Below are 18,929 nucleotides of genomic sequence, written 5' to 3'. Positions count from 1 at the left end.
ATTGATGGCAAGCTAATTGCCAAAGCTACGCTTTCCGGCTTATAATTTCAAAATTTGATTTGGAGTTAGAAGAGTAGATTATTGATCTTGATTGCTTGATTGAAAGGTGTTTGGGGTTGCAAATACTACTTATGTTTGGAAAGATAAATGGTGTGATTGAGTTGCTCTTAAAGACGTGTTCTCGGAATTAACTACAAATGCCTTGTGCCAAATGACAAAATGACTTGCAACATGTGTGCACTAATCATTGTCTACAAGGACAATATTTTTTTCCGATTATCTTTAGTCCTCATTACCCTTAAATGCCAAACACAAATAGTTAGTTACCTGTTCCCGTTAAGACATTCTTTCTACATTAAATTAAAAAATAAAATAAAGAAACACCCGTATATATTTTACCAGACTCCATTAATTCATAAACAAACAACACCTTAGACTTAGACCTAGCTATACTTTAAACAACTATGCCACATTGGTTTAAAGTTGGTGTCAAATGAAGTAAGCACTAACCACCAATAACAACCCCTAGATCCGAATAGGTGGGCCCGCATAGATACCCTGTCGCATATACAGATCATCTGGTGCGTCTATCTCCTCTAGCCATGCATATTCATCTTCTTTTCCATCAATCAACTCATCTCCACTTCCTGTCATTCCAATAAAGAATTCAACAATCTTTACAAATTCACAAAATCAAGTAACAGATTATGCTCAACTTACCAAAACTGGAGTAGGGGTAATCTCGGTAATAAGTACATTTTCTTCCGGAATATTCTTCATATGGAGGTGTGAGAATATCAAGTACAGCACAAGAGGTGATGGCAGTGAAACAATGGAGGTTCCCTCCTGTTTTTGGATACAAAACTGAAGTGCTACATGGTGCTGACAGGACTTTGTCCACTGCCAACTTCGCTAACCTAACTATTACATGATTTCCATCAACACTTAAATTAAATGTTTTAAATATAGATACAGAGATGATTTTTTTTTTTTTTTGTAGACTTAATTATGTGTCTAATGATTATGGAAGAACTAGAATCAGACCTGGAGCTCGAGCAATTTCCTTTGAATCCTTGATGAGTGGTGGTTCAACCCAATCATAACCTTTGACATGCAAGGAACCATAAAGGACCTTGCTAAGAACAGTCATTCCTGGATGATCATGGAGGGGTATAACTGAGGAAGTAGGGAAGCAAAACATGCACATCTGCATTCAAATCATCTTCTTTAAGCATATGCCTGAAATTACTATGAACCAGATTCAAATCTCTAATATCTTTATTCTTTTGAGTAGTCGCATGGGGGGAAAAGTTGGGCTTACTGTAAAACTCTGGTTTTCATTTAGATCTATATATGTTATTGGTTGGGCCCACCGATCTAGTCTATTAAGAGTATTGGGTGTAGAAAAACCATGGCCTCGATCATCCTCTTGGTGTTCATCTCTCAGCCCAACATCAGAAGGACCAATTGTATCTGCAAAATGGAAAAAGTGTACATCTTTGCTAAAATACTGATGTTGCAGCTATTTAGTTGATTGAAATAGATGCTGGATACTGTTTAGGTTCAAAGCCAATCAAATTGCTTACCTGTGTATGCTCATACTGTGTTAACCAATCATACCAGGTTGACTTTACTCATGTAATAGGTTAGTATAAACTTAAATGCAATCTGGATGGACCTGATTGAATGATTCAATCTCCCATAATTCCAGAAAGTGATCCAGCCAATACATTCACAAAACTTCCTTTTCTTTTCGTTTTTCATGTTTCAGTTAGGAAATTGCGACTGATAAGTATATACGTCGGAGCATTATTTCTTTAAATGAAAAACCTAGCGCATTTCAAACGTAAAATTGGGTTCAATTTTGCTGCAAATTCCACACTAACACTAGCTAGTAGAGTATCAAGTTGAGAAGTAATCTCCAACGGGAAAAAGAACAGATAACTTTTCGTAAAACAATTCGAATTTGAGATTCACATCAGCCATACAGTCACAAACTGAACTAAAATCAATTACATTAAATGTATAAATTGTCCTCAGAAATTGAATTTGTGGAAAAATACCGAGTATAGAGGAGAGTTCATGGATGAGTTGAGGAGGCGGTGCGGTTGAGGGCGTCAAATTGTTCTTGCAGATGTCGTACACGGCTTGTATCGAGGTTTTAGATGAAGGGGAAGACGATGAAAAACTGTAATTCGCCATTGCAAAGAGTCTTTGGAAGAACATGTTGGTGGAATTAGAGGAGAAGAGGTTTGGAAAGCGAAAATATCTGCTGCTATTCATTGCTGTGGTTCGTGGATTTTGGTGATCCGATAATTTACCGATTTTGGGTGCGAAGATTAGTAGCTCCGACGGAGGAGGTTAACACAAATCTAACCTTTCTACTTTCTACCCAAAACTTCAATTTGTCACTAATTGGACTTGAGCCTTGAACCAAAAAGTACATCATTTTTATTTTAATTCCAAGATGAATAATAAAGTTTATAATACCTATTTATACGGTGTGTGAGAGAGGGAGGGGGGGGGGGGGGGGGGGGGGTTTAAATTTAATAAGTAGTATCAAAATTTAGAAAATTAAAATTGAAAATTTATTTCTATAATTAACCCCCTTAAAAATCTTGGAGATAACAAAAATCAAGAAAGTACCGTCAAAACAAAATAAATCAAAAATCGGAAATAAACAACTACTAGGAAAATGAAAATTGAGGGTTTAATTAGGCTGTCCGGTATGAGAGGTGGGAGACGCGTGGGAGGCTGACGTGTCAGCCCCTAAGACGCGGAACACCGCCCCTATGTCCGGTGCTTTGACTGTGGCGTGGACGCAGAGACGGGCCGAGACGATTGATTCTATTGGCTAATTGCTTTGTTGACCGTTGGGACCATTCCACGTTCGACCGTTTGTATATTTAAAAGAAAATTAATTATTCAATTACTAACAACTTTATCTATATATAACACTCATTTTTCATTTCAAACACACACACTGTTTCAACATAAACACACATATTCACCAAAAAATACTCATTCCTCACATATTTTTATGGATCCAAACCAAAATACCTCACCCACCCCAAACACTTCAAATGATCCATTAGCAAATCTTAGTTACATGCAATTGATAACATCTCCAATTCAACAACAACCTCTATCCACCAATCTTCCATACCACCCACACTACTACCAATAACAACAACCACCACAATTCAATCAACCCCAATTTCAAGCCTTTCAACAACTTTCTCTGCAATTTCAAGCCTAAACTTCCCAACGTCAACAAACTTCACAACCATCTCAAGATCCATTATCTCAATCTCAACCTATAAATCTCGACAATGACGATGACGACGAACGAGTTGAAGAAACACAACCAAGTCGTAGAAGGCAAAAAAAAAATCAAAAGATCCAAGGAAAAAAGAAAAAGTACGCAATGGACCGAAATGGAGGAGGAAACTTTAGCTAAAACTTGAATTTTCATATCACAAGACGAGGATGTCGGCAACGCGCAAATAGGTCAAAGCTTTTAGAATCGTGTTTTAGACTACTTCCACGCGTTATTAGGAAGACAAACGAGCCGGACATATGACTTGGTCAATGCAAAATGGCGTGACTTTCGAGCGACTTGCACCAAATTTACCGACGTATTTGACAATCTTAAAAATATGCATAGAAGTGGTAGCAACGATTTCAACATTTTATCAACCGCGTTGTACCAATTCAAAATTACCAACAATGGTAAATCATTTGTCAACCAAAAAGCGTGGGAAGTTTGTCGCAATGATCCAAAATGAGTCATTTATCCGGATACGGCGCATTCGGGATCTACCACCGGCTCCAACAAAAGGCCAAGAACGTCTGAGTCGGACATTGGTGTTAACCTCGACCTCATTGATGAGTTCGACACCACCAAGGGGGAGGGTCCACTGGACGTCCTACTTCGTCGACCACCGGGAAGGGACAAAACGAGAAAGAGAACGTTTTTAAGCGGAAAATCAACCAACGAGGACGTACTAGCGGAGAAAATAGACAAAACTCTAAATTTTTTGGAAAAAAATTTTGAATCAACGGAGGAAGCTCGTCGGCGAAAAGTGGCACTCACCGATCTTCAAATTATAAACACGATACCGCAACCGAATCTCGACCCGAAAAATTTAAGGACGTTTTTAAAATTCAACAAGAAGTTCTCGACAAATATCGCAACTAGATTCTATGTTTTTCTTATGTTTTTTTAGTAATTTAGGTTTGATTTCTATGTTATTTTTAGTATTTTAGTTTTAATTTTCTATGTATTTTTATGTTTTTTTTTTAGTAATTTAGGTTTAATTTTCTATTTTTTTAGGTTTAATTTTTTATGTTTTTTTAATTATTATAATGTGGTTTCAATTAATGTAAAATATTTTATTATGTTTTAAATTATGTTTTTATTTAATTTAATCATAAAAAAAATAAAAAAAAAAAAAAAAATTGTGGAGTGGTAATTATTTCCTATGTCTAATGAGTTGGTGGTGAAGCTGACGTGACGCAAAGATCGCAACACTTTTTCAGTGTGTTGGTGGTGACCACTCCCCATAGCCTTAACAAAGATTTAGATCGACTCAAAGCTTTTTGTCCATATAAAACAGCCTTCAAACTCCCGATAGATTAAAATATTTTGTTTGAAGCCGAATCTCTTCTTACCGACATTATCCTTCTATCACTTGTCATATGCTAAGTTCTCAATATGTTCCACTCTTCACATGTCTTATTAAAACTTAAATTGAATGTATAAATTGTGGTTTCAAATTAACAATATACAAATATGAAATGACGACGGGCATCCTTTCATATTTGAAACTTTTTTTTAAGACAAATATATGTTTATCCTAGTTCCGAACACAATCAAGAATCATGTTTAACCACACTAAAATTGAAACCAAATCTTTTTTAAAGGTAACGAATCCATAATTTAACCGACTATAGTTGATTCCAATCTAGTGAGATACGGTCCCAATTTGGTTTTCCGTTTTGCATTTTACACATATCTAAATGCAAACACTCAACCAAACTCTGACTACTAGAAAACATGGAATGGGATACGACTATTTTTGCTAATATAATACGGATAATCATCGGTATTCTTTTGGGGTGTATCCTATTACAAAAGAAATAGAATACGGTTAAAACAACCGTATGCTATCCAAGGGTGTACATTGTACGCTATAGTATGGTGTATCCTATTTATCTTGCCGTATCCAATATGGTGGTGTATCTTATTGTATATGGTGTATCATATATGGTGTATCCTATTTACCATGCCCTATCCTATATGGTGTATCTTATTGTATATTGTGTATCATATATGGTGTATCCAATTACCTTGCCGTATCCTATATGATGTATCTTATTGTATGGTGTATTCTACGTATATTCTATCCTATTTACAATTGGTGTATCTACTAGAAGTGTATCCTATCATATTTATCAGCCAACATTCTATCATCCACTTTTGTTTCAATAAAATCGAGCCTGGCAAGAGTTAGAAAAAAACCTATTACAAAACCATCAACCGAGAAGGTTTTGTAATTGTTTTTTCAATATAACTAACAATCGAGCCAACCTTTTTGTCCTTCCTTGTCTTCTTATCTTTAAAGAGTAAAAGAAATTTTGGTATATCCAAATCACCCACAAAGTTAATGATCACATCAACAACCACCATCTTTGACCCGTAAATCCTTAACGAATCTTCCCATGAAAAGACATCATTAACATCATCCCTAATAGATAGAGGCTCTTCAGCCCAACAAACTATAACATCTCTAGTTTTAGCCGCCATTATATATTTCAAAAGAAGATGAAAGTATATCTTCCATGAGAGGAATTAACTATACCTTATGCTATAACTAAGTGTTGATTAATGTATAAGTTTTGCGTTTTAAGTAAATCATGTTTTCTTAATTATTCGAGTTTAAACTCAACTGAAGTTCGTTCAAATAAACTTTATCAAGTTCTGCTTTGAATCAAATTCACTTTTATATATATATATATATATATATATATATACACACTAGAGGGTGAACCCATGCTCCGCATGGGTCAAAGGTGTTTGATGAAGTACAATGTTGTATTAGAAAGAAGCAAAAGTACAATGCTATGATAACGTTTTATATAATACGGACGAAAAGGATGACAATGACCTTCTCTGATTTATGCATGTTGCAGCTGTCAACAACAGTTTTGTATGAATCTGACTGCACTACAACCAGTTGCTTAAGAAATTAAGACATTCAAAAGCAGAATCTGTAGCTGACAGATTGTTCCATGTTTCTGATGATCCTTCACTCCCGGGTTCTCCCAATACCTACAAAAATCACAAAATCTTGAAAATACAATACTGTTTAGGTACAAAAAAAAAAATCAAACCAAAAGATTGTAATTATTATTGGATAATTTAGTCCTTTTATGATTCCACTTTCCTTCCAACACTTGAACAATCATGACATCTAATGGTGTGATAGGCACGACTTATTTTTAGCCGGCGAGGGGGGCAAAAAAAAAATTCATCAATGATCCTATACCAACTTGACGTCCTCCTATTTTTTTGCAAAGATACCACTCCACTCCAAATCTAATTGTGTTACCTGCAAAAGCCATTTGTTGTTTTACATCAGAAAATCTGCTAATATGAAATTATACGCCATGTACATGCATAAAATAGCAACAAACTTCCAGATTTTATTAGCTTCAAATTTTTTCATCTATATCTATATTGTATCAATCTATTTTGTTTCTCCACAATGACTCATAAAAGTGACCGACTACTAAAAATAAAATTTTCTTATTTTTACCAACATGTCTATAATAAAAAATTGTGTAAAATATAGCTATAAATTATCTATCTTATTATCGATTTTACATGTAATATATCTTATAAAGGTGTTGAAAAGACAACATCTCCATCTTAACCAATTTACTTGCTCGCATTCTTACTTTTTTCCATCCTACTTATATTTGATAGGCATAAAGATCACCTGCTTTCACAATGTATCAACCCTCGTTGGTAGAAATTTTAAGTTTTCCTCATAACCTTCTTCCTATAGAATACCTTTCACATTTTGTGCAATTTTTTTTATGGCTTCTCACCATTGAAACTGCATCCAATAAAAAAACAAAAAATATATATATAATAAATGCTTAACAATGAAGGTCGGATTGGTCTTGCAACAAAACTGCATAGTCTGTCCCATTTTACTGCGCTGTGGCATATTTGAGTACAGGGGCAGATTGGTCTTGCAAGAAAATTGAAACATGAACAAAAACTATATATATGGGTAGTTTAGTCACAAAACTGTTAATGAGTAAGATTGAAAATAAAATAAAAAGAGTAAGATTCAAAAGTAAAATAACATTGCGGACAATAAAAAAAATGATAATTCTAATGAGATAACATAATTTTATTTTTGCATTTTTTTCAAGAAAAATAAATTATTTAAAAAACTTAAACATGAATCTACATTTATTTGTGCCCCTACGTGGAGATGGGAGCCTGTTTGCTGAACTAAGGTCAAACTGCAACACCAAAACAGGAATAAATAAGGGACAACGCTATGCATATGATGGTGGGTGGGACTTTGGGGGATATCATCGTTTGTTATGGAGCATATTAATATTTTAAAATACAATTTTTTATCTTTATAAAATAGAAGAATCAAATGCCATTACAATTAGAAGAATGCAATTCAACAGTTGTTCTACATATAAAATATTGTTGCCTTAACTGTCTATATCTAGACCCTCTTTTACATCCATTCACCCAACCTTCTTTCAGACCTAGAAACTGTTAAAGAAATCTGGAAAAAAATATACATATTCTGATGCTTGATCTACTTAAAAATGATGAAAACGAAACTAACTATACAATCATGAGATTACAATGTTCTAATAGGTAGGGATGATGCTTAAAATATGTATATAAAGGCTAAACAAATAGGGAATTTAGGATACCTTTGCTGCACAAATTAATGAATTAAGCTGAGAAGGGCATAACAGTAGCAAGCAATTGAGCCTATGAGAAAAAATAGTGTCAATATCAGTTTTAATTCTCATTAAAAGAAGACAAATAGAAGAAATATGTCGCACCTTTTCATTTCACTTATTTGCTTTTTGAAGTCACAGTTAGGTCTTTATTGTTGATGTAAGCAAGGAGCTTAACTACCTGTAAAATCAAAGTCCATGTCATCACTATATCTCATACCAACAATGTCAAATAAAAATAGTGGAGGCTACCTTATCCAAGTTTCTTCGATTGCCTCATCACTCAACTTCTCCCTGCCCCCTTTTTCAGGATATTGTGACAGTAAAATCACACAACCAACCACAATTTTATTACAAAAAACCTCAAATGCCTGTTTTAGGGCCTAAAGGAAAACAAAAAATAGGGTAAATTTTTTTCGTAATCAATACTGAAATAAACAACATGATAAAAAAGACGAAACTGACCTTGTGAAATAATGTATGATTCATGAAGCAATCTGTAACATATGCAATAAAGTTGTCATGCAACTCCATTATTTTCCTTACAAACAAATAAAAAATCAACCATGTTTATATAACTCATTTCTTGGGTAATCAATAACCTCTGTGTCATGTTTTGTTGGTTTGGAGGTTTCATATACTTGATTAACAAACTAAAAACTGCCATTAACCTGATATTGACACAAAATAGACAATTAAGTGTTTAAAACTAATATCCAATACTTACAGATTACCTAAAAAAGGCAATATAATATGAAGGTTCTAGTATGGAGATTTGTAGAAAGTTTGACATATTTACCCCTGCTTTCTAGAACTGTAACTCAAACAGGTACAAATCACAAACTACACATGATGAAGTTAAGTACATGCTCTGGGCTCTGAAGGAGAAAAAAACCATTTTTTTTGCCAATATCGGGATAGAGACTTGGACATTAACTCAAAATGACAACCATAAAGCAGAAGACAAAGTCAATTAGGAACAGAGTCTTCATTTCCGAGCACAATCATAAATCCTTGGGAACACCCACTCTTCTTCGATTAACCAAACTACAAAGTCAATATTTCCGGGTCAGTTGTGTGGATGTCTTGAAGTCATTTTGTCAAACATGTAACAGCTAGAAGTAGGCAGAAGAATAAACCTCAAAAATCAAAAAGTTTTGTGAATGGAAAATAGAAGGAATTCCAAAATCTAAATTAATATAGATAGAGTGAAAATACGTACCTATGAACAAAGTCGATCAATTTCTTTCTGAATCCCATAAACAGCTGAAAAATCTACATAAATCAAAAACAGAAAAGGAAAGGTTACGGCGAACTCCATTCACAATCTACATTTAAAGAACCAATATTTTCTAGGTTTTTCTTGAAGATCAATTGAGTTTAGGCGGTGGAGGAAAGTAGAGGGATAGAGAAGGACCGGAGATGACAAAGACGGTGAGAGAAAATCATTGAGGCGGTGGATAGACCTGAGTGTAAGTTTTCAGAAGTAAATTAGGTAAAAATGATCAAAGAGAAGTGGATACTACCTTAGGTTGGTGGTTGAAAGTAGTGGTGGCCATCGGTTCTGTTGGTGGCGGCGGCCGAGACCGCAGGATGCCGAAACTGCAAAAATAGAGCCTTCAATCGGTAATGGAAACTCCAATAGACATCAAACAAAAACAAAATAAAACACCAACAACGAAGGGCAGAAACAGTCAACTGAAATCGAGACTTCGAATAAACCGTACACAACAAACATAGAAAAAAAAAAGGAAAGAAGTGGAAGGTACCTGGGAGAACCCACATCAACGGATTATGCTGCAGAGGAGAGCCTATGCGATGTTGCAACCCTCTGGATTATCAGCAGCGATGGAGATGTATCTGACAGAAAAGAGAAACCAGAGACGGAGGAAAAAGCAACATATATGTCTATCAGCGACGGTGGACGATGAAGAGCAGGTGATGGTTGAGAGCGGTGGGCTTATGGTTGAAAGCGGTGGGCTTGTGGTTCGATTAGGAAGAACATGTATCAAAAGCATTGTCGTAGAACATATAAATAGTGTAACGGCGAGATTATTTGAGGCGGAGACAGGGCGGCGGCGCTTTTCTGGAAGAAGCGGAGGCGAAAGAGTAACAATGGAGAACCGGGGGAGACGATGAAGAAAGAGATGTGTATGATTTGGAGCAGAGATAATGAAATCTGTGGAAGGATCGGGAAGTAAATACCCTAAAGTGGTCACCCGAGGAACAGTACCTGGAATGTATATGAACTGATGGGACTCTTCCTAACTTTAATATATATGAACTGATGGGACCTGGAATGTAACTTAGGGACCAAAAGAAACAAAAATTATGCTAGGTTTACTATTCTTTTTCATCACAATTTTAATATATATATATATATATATATATATATATATATATATATATATATATATATATATATATATATATATGATGTACGTGAAACAAACTAGTTTTAATCCTACTTTTCTAGTGTAAATTTGACATACAATAGACAGTGTACCTGTCAATTGGTGGTATAATTTTTAGTAAGCAGAGTATCGAACTCAGGGAACGGTAAATCTTAAATTAACTACTAGTACTATCTAAAAACAAATAATTAAAAGAAGGGGTTTTCTCTAGTTTTGCAAGACTAGAAAACTTAAATATCTAACTAAAACTCAAACAAAACAAATAACAACTAGAGAGTAAAGATCAACTAAATTCAATGGTAAAGGAGACTTCTGTTTAGGTTTGACTCATTTGATCCTATGGTTGATTTTATGAAAAGTGCAATGGATTAATTCTTCTTTAGCTACCGATTAAGATGATTAGGTTAACGTTCGCTGTTACTAGTCCTTAGAAAACAAATTAATTTAAGCAGTGGCCAGTTGTCTAAATTAATTAATTTCCTAGTTTATTTATTCGGGTTAAGTAAGACTTGTAGTGGTTAACTAAATTGGTCCTTCAATTAACCTCTTGTTGATGGTTCGTCACACAAGCTCACACATTAATTTTCCTATTCTCTATTAACCCTAGTTTCACGTTCGCTATTCCTAGACATATAACAATCATATGAGATTAACAATTAAGAGATGGTCATGCAACTTAATTACAGGTTAATTAACAGAAAATAGTCATAATTAACACATAAGGGTCTTTAACAAGCTTAGCAAAACAAATCACCAAATAAGAATAATCCAAATCATAAAATCAACACATAATCACAAAATTTGTCTTTCCTAAACAGAAGAAAATAGTCTTAGCTCATGATTACAGAAAAATCAAAGTCACAAACGAAATCTACTAATAAAAACATGGTTTAGACAAGAGATTGGGTAAGAGTAAACTTGATTTTTGCCTTAATCCTCCTTAAGATTGAATGTAGACTTGATTCCTTGGCTTCCTACGCTTCAGCAGTCCTTCAATCGAAAAGTATCCTCCAAGGGTTTCTTAGAAAAAACCGGGTATCGATCTGAAAGCCCCTTTTTATATATTAGAAGCGACTCGTCGAGTCCAGAGACTGGCTCGTCGAGTCTCTCATTAAATCCCCGTGTACGGCAAGGCAAGGACTCTTCTGCTTCGAGAATGTTCGTGCAGACTCGTCGAGTCAAGGGTCAACTTGCCGAGTCCTTCTTGGTTTTTGGCTCTTTTCTTCTTTCTTTGATTCCCAAGCTTCCGTTAGCTTCTCCTGCTTCCTTTTGCTTCCGAACACTTCTTTTGAACTGAAAATATAATTTAAACGTAATTAAGCATCTTTTGTTCCATAATTGCAATAAATTAGCCAAAAAGTATTAATATTCTATACAAAATATATGACTAAATATGCACATATCAAATTACCCCACACTTGACTTTTGCTTGCCCCAAGCAAAACTGAATTTTAAACATACTAACATCACATAAAACAATCCTAATCAAACCCAACCATTATGCCAAGACCTCAATGCATGCATTTGTGTCTAAAATTTTTCCTAAGGAACCCCCCCATACTCTAAATACTTACAATCCTCATAAACACTCGCCCACTTCTTTTGAACAATGCTCATTTTATGCATCCCTCCGAATCCATCCGCAGAAAACCTCCTAGCCTCAAGGTATTTTTGGTCGAGCAACCCAAGCATACATAATCTAGACAATTACAACTTTTTGATACCACTATAGAGCTCTTTTGGAATTCTTCACTTATTGGATATTTGATCTTGATTTCTTTGAATTCATCACCTTTTTTTTTGGTATCTTCAACTTTTGAACTTTGGAATTTTTGATCTTCACTTTAATAGCTCCAAAACTTTTTCAACTTTTTTTTTCACTCAATTCCTACATGCTTAAGCAAGGGCGCTCAACTTCAACCTTTATTGATTAAAGATAAAAAATTTCCTGGATACATTTCTGGTACACGATGCTAAACATATTGCATCCCTCAAACTAAGCGAGGTTGTGTTTTTGTCCCATGATTTCACTAGAATAAGGGAGGCCACAAATGCATTATAACATATATTGGCTCAACTAAACATTTAGGTCCTTATAGAATCATAAAACATAATACTAGCATGAATCCTAATTGCTTTTACCATAATTTTCTGAATTAATCCTAGCAATTTTAATGCAAAAGTTTTAAATTTTTTTAAAATTAATCCTAAATTAAGATCCTAAGTTATCTAATGTAACCAACCCCCTACCCCACACTTAATTCATGTAATGTCCTCATTGCATGCTATGCATGATAGAAAAACACAAAAGTAAAGAGAGAATTGGAACAAACTCCTATGGGATAGTAATGGCGAGGTTGATATTTCTTCTTTTGAGCTCCATCTTCAGCTGACTTTGGCATGGGAATAGCTCATCCATGCCTTGGGCGTCATATCTCGTGTGGTTCATAGCTCTAAAAAAAACAGGAAAGACCCTCGGGAGTCTTCAGGAATTGATCTTTATAAGTGCAGCCAATTGTCGTGTGAAATAATCATCAAATCATAAGCTTGAGAGGTGAAATATGTATCAACTCGTCGAGTACGGTATATGACTCGCCGAGTTGTAGCGCGAAAAGGCAGAATTCGTGAAATTACATTGGGACTCGTCGAGTAAGTAAGTGCACTCGGCGAGTCCATCGCTGGGTGGATAAAATTGGTATTCTGCTCCAAAGTTGATTCTAATGTGTTTGGAAACTTGAAAAAACTGATAAGAGCCAACCCGTTTATTGCTTTGTCAAAAACTTAATCAAAGGTGTACAATACGTTCCTTTAAAAGAGAATAAAGCTAACAAACTAGCTAAACAAAAGGATAAGCTATAAACTAGATAAGAACATCAATGATAAGCTATAAACTAGATAAGAATTAAAATAAATTCCTTTACTCCCCCTCAAGATGAGCATGCAGATTCCGAATGTTCATCTTGACATGAAGTGAGTGTAGCTTATCCTTGATAAGTGGCTTGGTAAGAAGGTCTGCAAGTTGATCACGGGTATGAATCCAAACCGGAGCTATCTCTTTAGACTCTACTCTTTCACGAACAAAGAAGCAGTCCATCTCCACATGCTTCGTTCTCTCGTGAAAAACAGGATTGTGAGCAATGTGACGAGCTGATTGATTGTCACAGAGAAGTGGTGTAGCGGTAGTGACCTTCATAGAATCTCGCTGACAGTGGTGGCCATTGCTCGATATTCAGCCTCCGCTGAAGAGAGAGAGACGACTGATTGTTTCTTCGACTTCCAAGAGACAGGAGCTCCACCTAAGATCAACAAATAACCTGTTATAGAACGACGTGAATACAAACATCCAAGCCAATCGGAATCACTGTAAGTGACTAAATCTGGCGACCCATCTTTCGGTAATAGTATCCCCTGTCCCAAGCTTGCTTTGAGATATCGTAAAACGCGCACAGCTGCACGCCAATGATTGGCTCGAGGATCTGAAACACACTGGCGCAATACATTTACTGAATAAGTGATGTCTGGACGAGTGGCTTGCAAATAAAGCAGCCGACCAACGAGACGCCGATACATGTTGGCGTCGATGCGATCTTCATTATCCCCCTTGTCGAGCTTGAGATTTTGCTCCATGGGAAATTTGCTCGGTTTACAGCCAAGCATACCCGTGTCTTCTAAAATATCCATAGTATATTTTCGTTGGCTCAGAACTAAACCTTCCTTCGTACGAGACACCTCGATACCGAAGAAATATTTCAAGCTACCAAGATCCTTAATGCTAAATCTAGCATCAAGATTAGATTTGGTGTCTGCAATTTTCGTGGCGTCATTTCCAACGATAATAACATCATCCACGTAAATGAGAGCTGCAACGAAACTAGTGTTGTTTTTGTGAATGAAGAGAGAATGATCTACATGTGATGACACGAATCCCATGTCACGAAGGGCTTCTGTGAATTTGTGGTACCAATTTCGGCTTGCTTGTTTTAACCCGTACAACGATTTCTTGAGCTTACATACTCGCGTGTCACCTTCCTTACCAAATCCTTGAGGCATCTTCATGTAAACGTCTTCCTCGAGATCGCCATGCAAAAAGGCGTTATTCACATCCAATTGGTGGATTATCCAGTTATTCTTCACAACTAGCGTCAATAAAATTCATACAGTGACCAATTTAGCGACTGGAGCAAACGTGTCGTGGAAATCAACCCCTTCCATTTGCGTGTATCCCTTAGCTACAAGGCGAGCTTTGTATCTTTCTATAGCACCGTCGGGTTTAAATTTTATTTTATAGATCCATTTTGATTCTATAGCTCGTTTTCCTTCTGGAAGCATTACAAGTTACCAAGTATCATTATCTTCCAAGGCCTTGATCTCCTTCTTCATGGCATCACACCATTTTGGATCATGAGCTGCATGCGTAAAACTTCTAGGCACATCGTGAGTTACAATAGCAGCCAAGAAAGCTTTATGTGAAGTGGAAAAGTTTTTATATGAAATATAGTTGGAAAGGGGGTGTACCGTAGAAGCAACATGGTTGGCAGCAGGTGTCGCATGGTTGATCGATGGGGGTAAATTAACTTCGTAGTCTTGAAACTTTACAGGTTGAACCTTTGATCTGATGGGTCTAGTGCTATCTGAGCGAAGAGGGTCATCAATTTTGAAATCTGGGCTGGAGTATGGGGCTTGTTGCACAGCGGAATCGTGATCTGTTGGACTTGAGTTGTGATCTTGATGCGCAGCGGAATCATGGTTTGTCTCGTGACCACTGGTTTCGTTGTCATTGCTAGAGAATACATTGTCTTTAGGGCTGTGATGCACGACTTCTTCATCATCCTCTAGCTGAAAAATATCATCTGGCTTTGAGTTAGGATATTCCTTAGCTGCATTCATAGGAAATTGGTTTCAACAAATCGTACATCCCTCGAGATAACAATTCTTTTGCTTTCTAAATCAAAAATCTTATAACCCTTGGTACCCCTTGGGTAGCCAACAAACATCCCTGGTCTTCCTCGTGGCTCGAACTTATCTCCCTTTGTTTCAGTGCTGCGATGGTAGGTTAAACAGCCAAACACTCGCATGTGTTCATAGCTAGGCTTTCTTCCAAAAAGAACTTCATACGGTGAAGCTCCTTGTAACACCTTGGAGGGCATTCGGTTTATGACATACGTGGCAGTTAACACGCATTCTCCCCAAAAGGTTTTAGGAAGGTTGGCTTGGAAACGAAGAGCTCTAGCTGTTTCTAGTAAATGTCGGTGTTTACGCTCCACCACCCCGTTTTGTTGTGGGGTGTTCGGACAAGAAGTTTCTAAAAGAATGCCTTCCTTTGCATAAAAATCATGCATGGCATTGGACACGAATTCACCTCCATTGTCGCATCATATCCGTTTTATATGTTTTCCAAATTGGGTTTTAATCATTTTGTAAAAATCTATGAGGCATGTGCTTGCCTCACTTTTGTGTTTTAGTAAGAAAGTCCAAACCGCCCTACTAAAATCGTCTACGACAGTCAAAAAATAAAAAGCTTTACTCGTTGAAGGGGTTCTATATCTCCCCCATATATCACAATGCACCATATCAAAGCAATCATTTGTTTTAAATTCTCTAATAGGAAAAGGTAGTCTAGTGTGCTTGGCCTTAAAACAAGCATCACAGTTTAAATCATTCTTACAAACTGGAATAAAATCTAAGCGAGAAACTTTCTTTGATGAAGGGTGCCCGAGTCTTTTGTGCCAGGTCTCAAAGGTGGTCAATAGAGCTTTATTGGTCTTCACTACCCCCATGCGATACAAACCTTCTGTGCGATTACCCGCTCCAATCAAGCGCTTCGTCCCCAATTCCTGCATGACAAAGAAACCCGGAAAGAAAGTTACAGCGCAATTGAGCTCATCAGTCAGTTTCCCAACAGAGAGCAGATTATAATTAAAATTAGGTACAAATAATACTCCTTTTATTTTTATTCCACCTGGAAGAATATGATCACCCTCACCCAAAACAGGAATTTTGTCTCCATTTGGGATGACAACAGGGATTCCCTTTGGGTTTTGGGTTTTGTTTTTAAGAAAGTCACTTCTATGAGTCATGTGTTCGGTGGCACCTGAGTCCACCACCCATCCATCATATGCATCAATTCTACCTGCCATGTTAGCCCTTGGCTGTTCAGTTATGCTTCCGCCTTCCTTGAAGTGCTTGACAAACAGATGATATTGCTCATTTGTTAACCCCGGTATGGGGCTGGTCACCTTCTCAACACACACAGCCTTTGGTACCCCTTTGTCTCGATTTCCACGCCACCACTCAGGGTATCCAATTAAATTGAAACATCCCTCCTTCACATGGCCTTCTCTCTGACACTAGCTGCATTTTTCTTTCTTTTCATTCTCGATCTTTGCAGCTTTTGGGGCTGTTTTGTTGACTGCCTGTGTGTTCTGCTTGCTCTGTGACTGTCGCTGCATCTTTACCTCATGATAGTTAGCCTGAAAGGCTGAAGCTTCTGCTCCTGGTCTCTTTGCTCCACCCCTGATTGCCCTCTGCTATTCATCTTCCGCCACCAGGTGGTAAGTAGTTGCAAGAGAGGGTGTTGGTTTCATGGCTAGGACTTGGGTTCGGATGACTGAAAATTCGTCATCAAGTCCCATGAGGAATTCATAAGTCCTCTCTTTCTCCTTCACTTCATTCAACTCAGTGGCGGAGCCACATTAAGATAATGGTGGGCCTTGGCCCACCCTACAAATTTTTTTAGATGTAGTATATATATTTCATTTATATAAAAAAAAGTTGGGTTTCATACGGTTAAAATGGCCACCCCAATAACATATTAAAATTGCATAGAATAGATAACGCCACTTTTAATGCATATATACATATATATTTACCTTTTCTGATTCAAGAGTTTGTGACACCTCTTTTCTAAAAGTTAACTCACTTCGGCTCACTGTTTTGTCTCCATATGTTAAGGGTATTCAGCAATAGTTATAATTTGTCTCCATATGTTAAGGGTATTCACCAATAGTTACAATCAAGTTATTTTATTAGTTTTTTTTATCCTAATTAGTTTTTATCATAGATTTTATTTTTTTATTGTTGGTTTTTAATAAATTAGGTTATTACTTCAATGAATTAATTATAACTATTTGTATTGTTATATTACATGTAACTTTGTTTTGTTTAAAAATATGAGTATTTTTGTAATTGAATTTTTTGTGATTAGTAAATTTTTTTGAGAAAAAATATTGTTAAGCTTTTCATTTTAGATTACATTTTAAATGATTTTAATGATGTAAGAGAGTGTGTGTGGAGTTTAAATAAACAATTTACTTTAGAATGCATACATTGTTATACATTGTTACATTTTGTTATTATTTGAAATGTTTTTCTATCCGTTCATATTTTATAAATTATTTGGCATACCCTAAAGAAAAATCCTGACTACGCCACTGATTCAACTGTTTTCCAATTACACACTCGCACCCATCGCACACACATCGTGGCGTAGGTAGGACAATCTGAATTTCATCCCAAAGAGACCTTAACTTGGTATAGTAATTGGAAATAGACATACCTCCTTGGCGCGTTACATTGAGTAACTGTTTCAATTCGTAAGCCCTTGGTGCCCCTTCCTTTTCGAATCGCTCCCCCAGGTCCTTCCAAATTTCAGAAGAAGTATTGACATACCTAACGCTAGTGCGTATCTCCTTTTCCATTGCAGTTGTTAGTAAACCCTTGACCATGACATCAGCTCTAACCCAATCCATGTGCATTGGCGAATCCGTTTGTGGCTTCTTGATGGTCCCATCAATTAGTCCGATCTTGTTTTTCGCAAGAAGAAAGTTAGTCATCTCCTGCTTCCACTCATTGTAATTGTTGTCATTCAGAATGTCGTTCACCTGCATCTGTTTTGGATAATCAGATGGGTGAATGTAGAATGGCGAATTGACATCAATTGTTTCAACTTCTGGTTTTTTGCTTCCATCGCCTTTCTCTCCTGTCATGGTTGCCGGACGATTTAGTTATCCGGTGTCGATGACCTGCTCTGATACCATGAAAAAACTGATAAGAGCCAACCCGTTTATTGCTTTGTCAAAAACTGAATCAAAGGTGTACAATACGTTCCTTTAAAAGAGAATAAAGCTAACAAACTAGCTAAACAAAAGGATAAGCTATAAACTAGATAAGAACATAAATGATAAGCTATAAACTAGATAAGAATTAAAATAAATTCCTTTAAAACTGATCAATTAAGACTCTCCTATTTTTTCCTTCAGTATCTAGACAATTTCCAACTCTTTTCTTGACCGGACTCTAAACTCGGACTCCATTCTCTCTCGCCTAGACTCGATACTTCTATCACTCTCGAGACCCTTTGCATGCCAACCTTTTATCCAAATTCTGAAAAGACTAAAACAAACATGTAATAAAAAAAACACACCAAAAGCAAATCCTAAACTACTTGTCCAAACGAAATCAAACAAAAACAAACTAAAACAAACAAATAAAAATTGTTTCAACACAACC

General features: G+C 36.3%; 2 protein-coding genes and 1 long non-coding RNA gene across 7 annotated transcripts; all 3 read right to left on the bottom strand.

The window, feature by feature from the left end:
* Positions 1-330: 330 nt before the first annotated feature.
* LOC145117701 (2-aminoethanethiol dioxygenase, putative (DUF1637)) lies at positions 331-2,401 on the bottom strand. The gene is made up of 5 exons (XM_079054009.1): positions 2,064-2,401; positions 1,322-1,473; positions 1,045-1,207; positions 721-921; positions 331-647 (listed from the first exon to the last, which is right to left on the bottom strand). Exons 1-5 carry the CDS (start codon positions 2,281-2,283, stop codon positions 526-528), a joined length of 858 nt encoding a protein of 285 aa, XP_078910135.1. The 5' UTR covers positions 2,284-2,401; the 3' UTR covers positions 331-525.
* Positions 2,402-6,078: 3,677 nt separating this feature from the next.
* LOC145115605 (uncharacterized) lies at positions 6,079-10,252 on the bottom strand. 5 transcript variants are annotated; one of them, XR_013711634.1, is made up of 11 exons: positions 9,777-10,252; positions 9,534-9,609; positions 9,230-9,282; positions 8,807-9,054; positions 8,610-8,678; positions 8,473-8,504; positions 8,260-8,390; positions 8,113-8,188; positions 7,978-8,038; positions 7,005-7,124; positions 6,079-6,614 (listed from the first exon to the last, which is right to left on the bottom strand). It is a non-coding gene; the product is annotated as an uncharacterized LOC145115605 (long non-coding RNA). The 5 variants fall into 5 exon arrangements; XR_013711633.1 differs by having other exon boundaries at positions 8,610-9,054; XR_013711631.1 differs by having other exon boundaries at positions 8,473-8,678.
* A 7,560-nt stretch (positions 10,253-17,812) lies between these two features.
* Positions 17,813-18,406, bottom strand: LOC145111421 (uncharacterized). The gene has a single exon (XM_079047699.1). It carries the CDS (start codon positions 18,404-18,406, stop codon positions 17,813-17,815), a length of 594 nt encoding a protein of 197 aa, XP_078903825.1.
* Positions 18,407-18,929: the final 523 nt, after the last annotated feature.

The sequence above is a fragment of the Lactuca virosa genome, chromosome 5, assembly GCF_052849685.1.
Source record: "Lactuca virosa cultivar CGN04683 chromosome 5, Lactuca_virosa_CGN04683_v6, whole genome shotgun sequence".
NCBI lineage: Eukaryota > Viridiplantae > Streptophyta > Magnoliopsida > Asterales > Asteraceae > Lactuca > Lactuca virosa.
The sequence above is the reverse complement of the archived record's forward strand: the minus strand, read 5'-3'. Positions and strand labels throughout refer to the sequence as shown.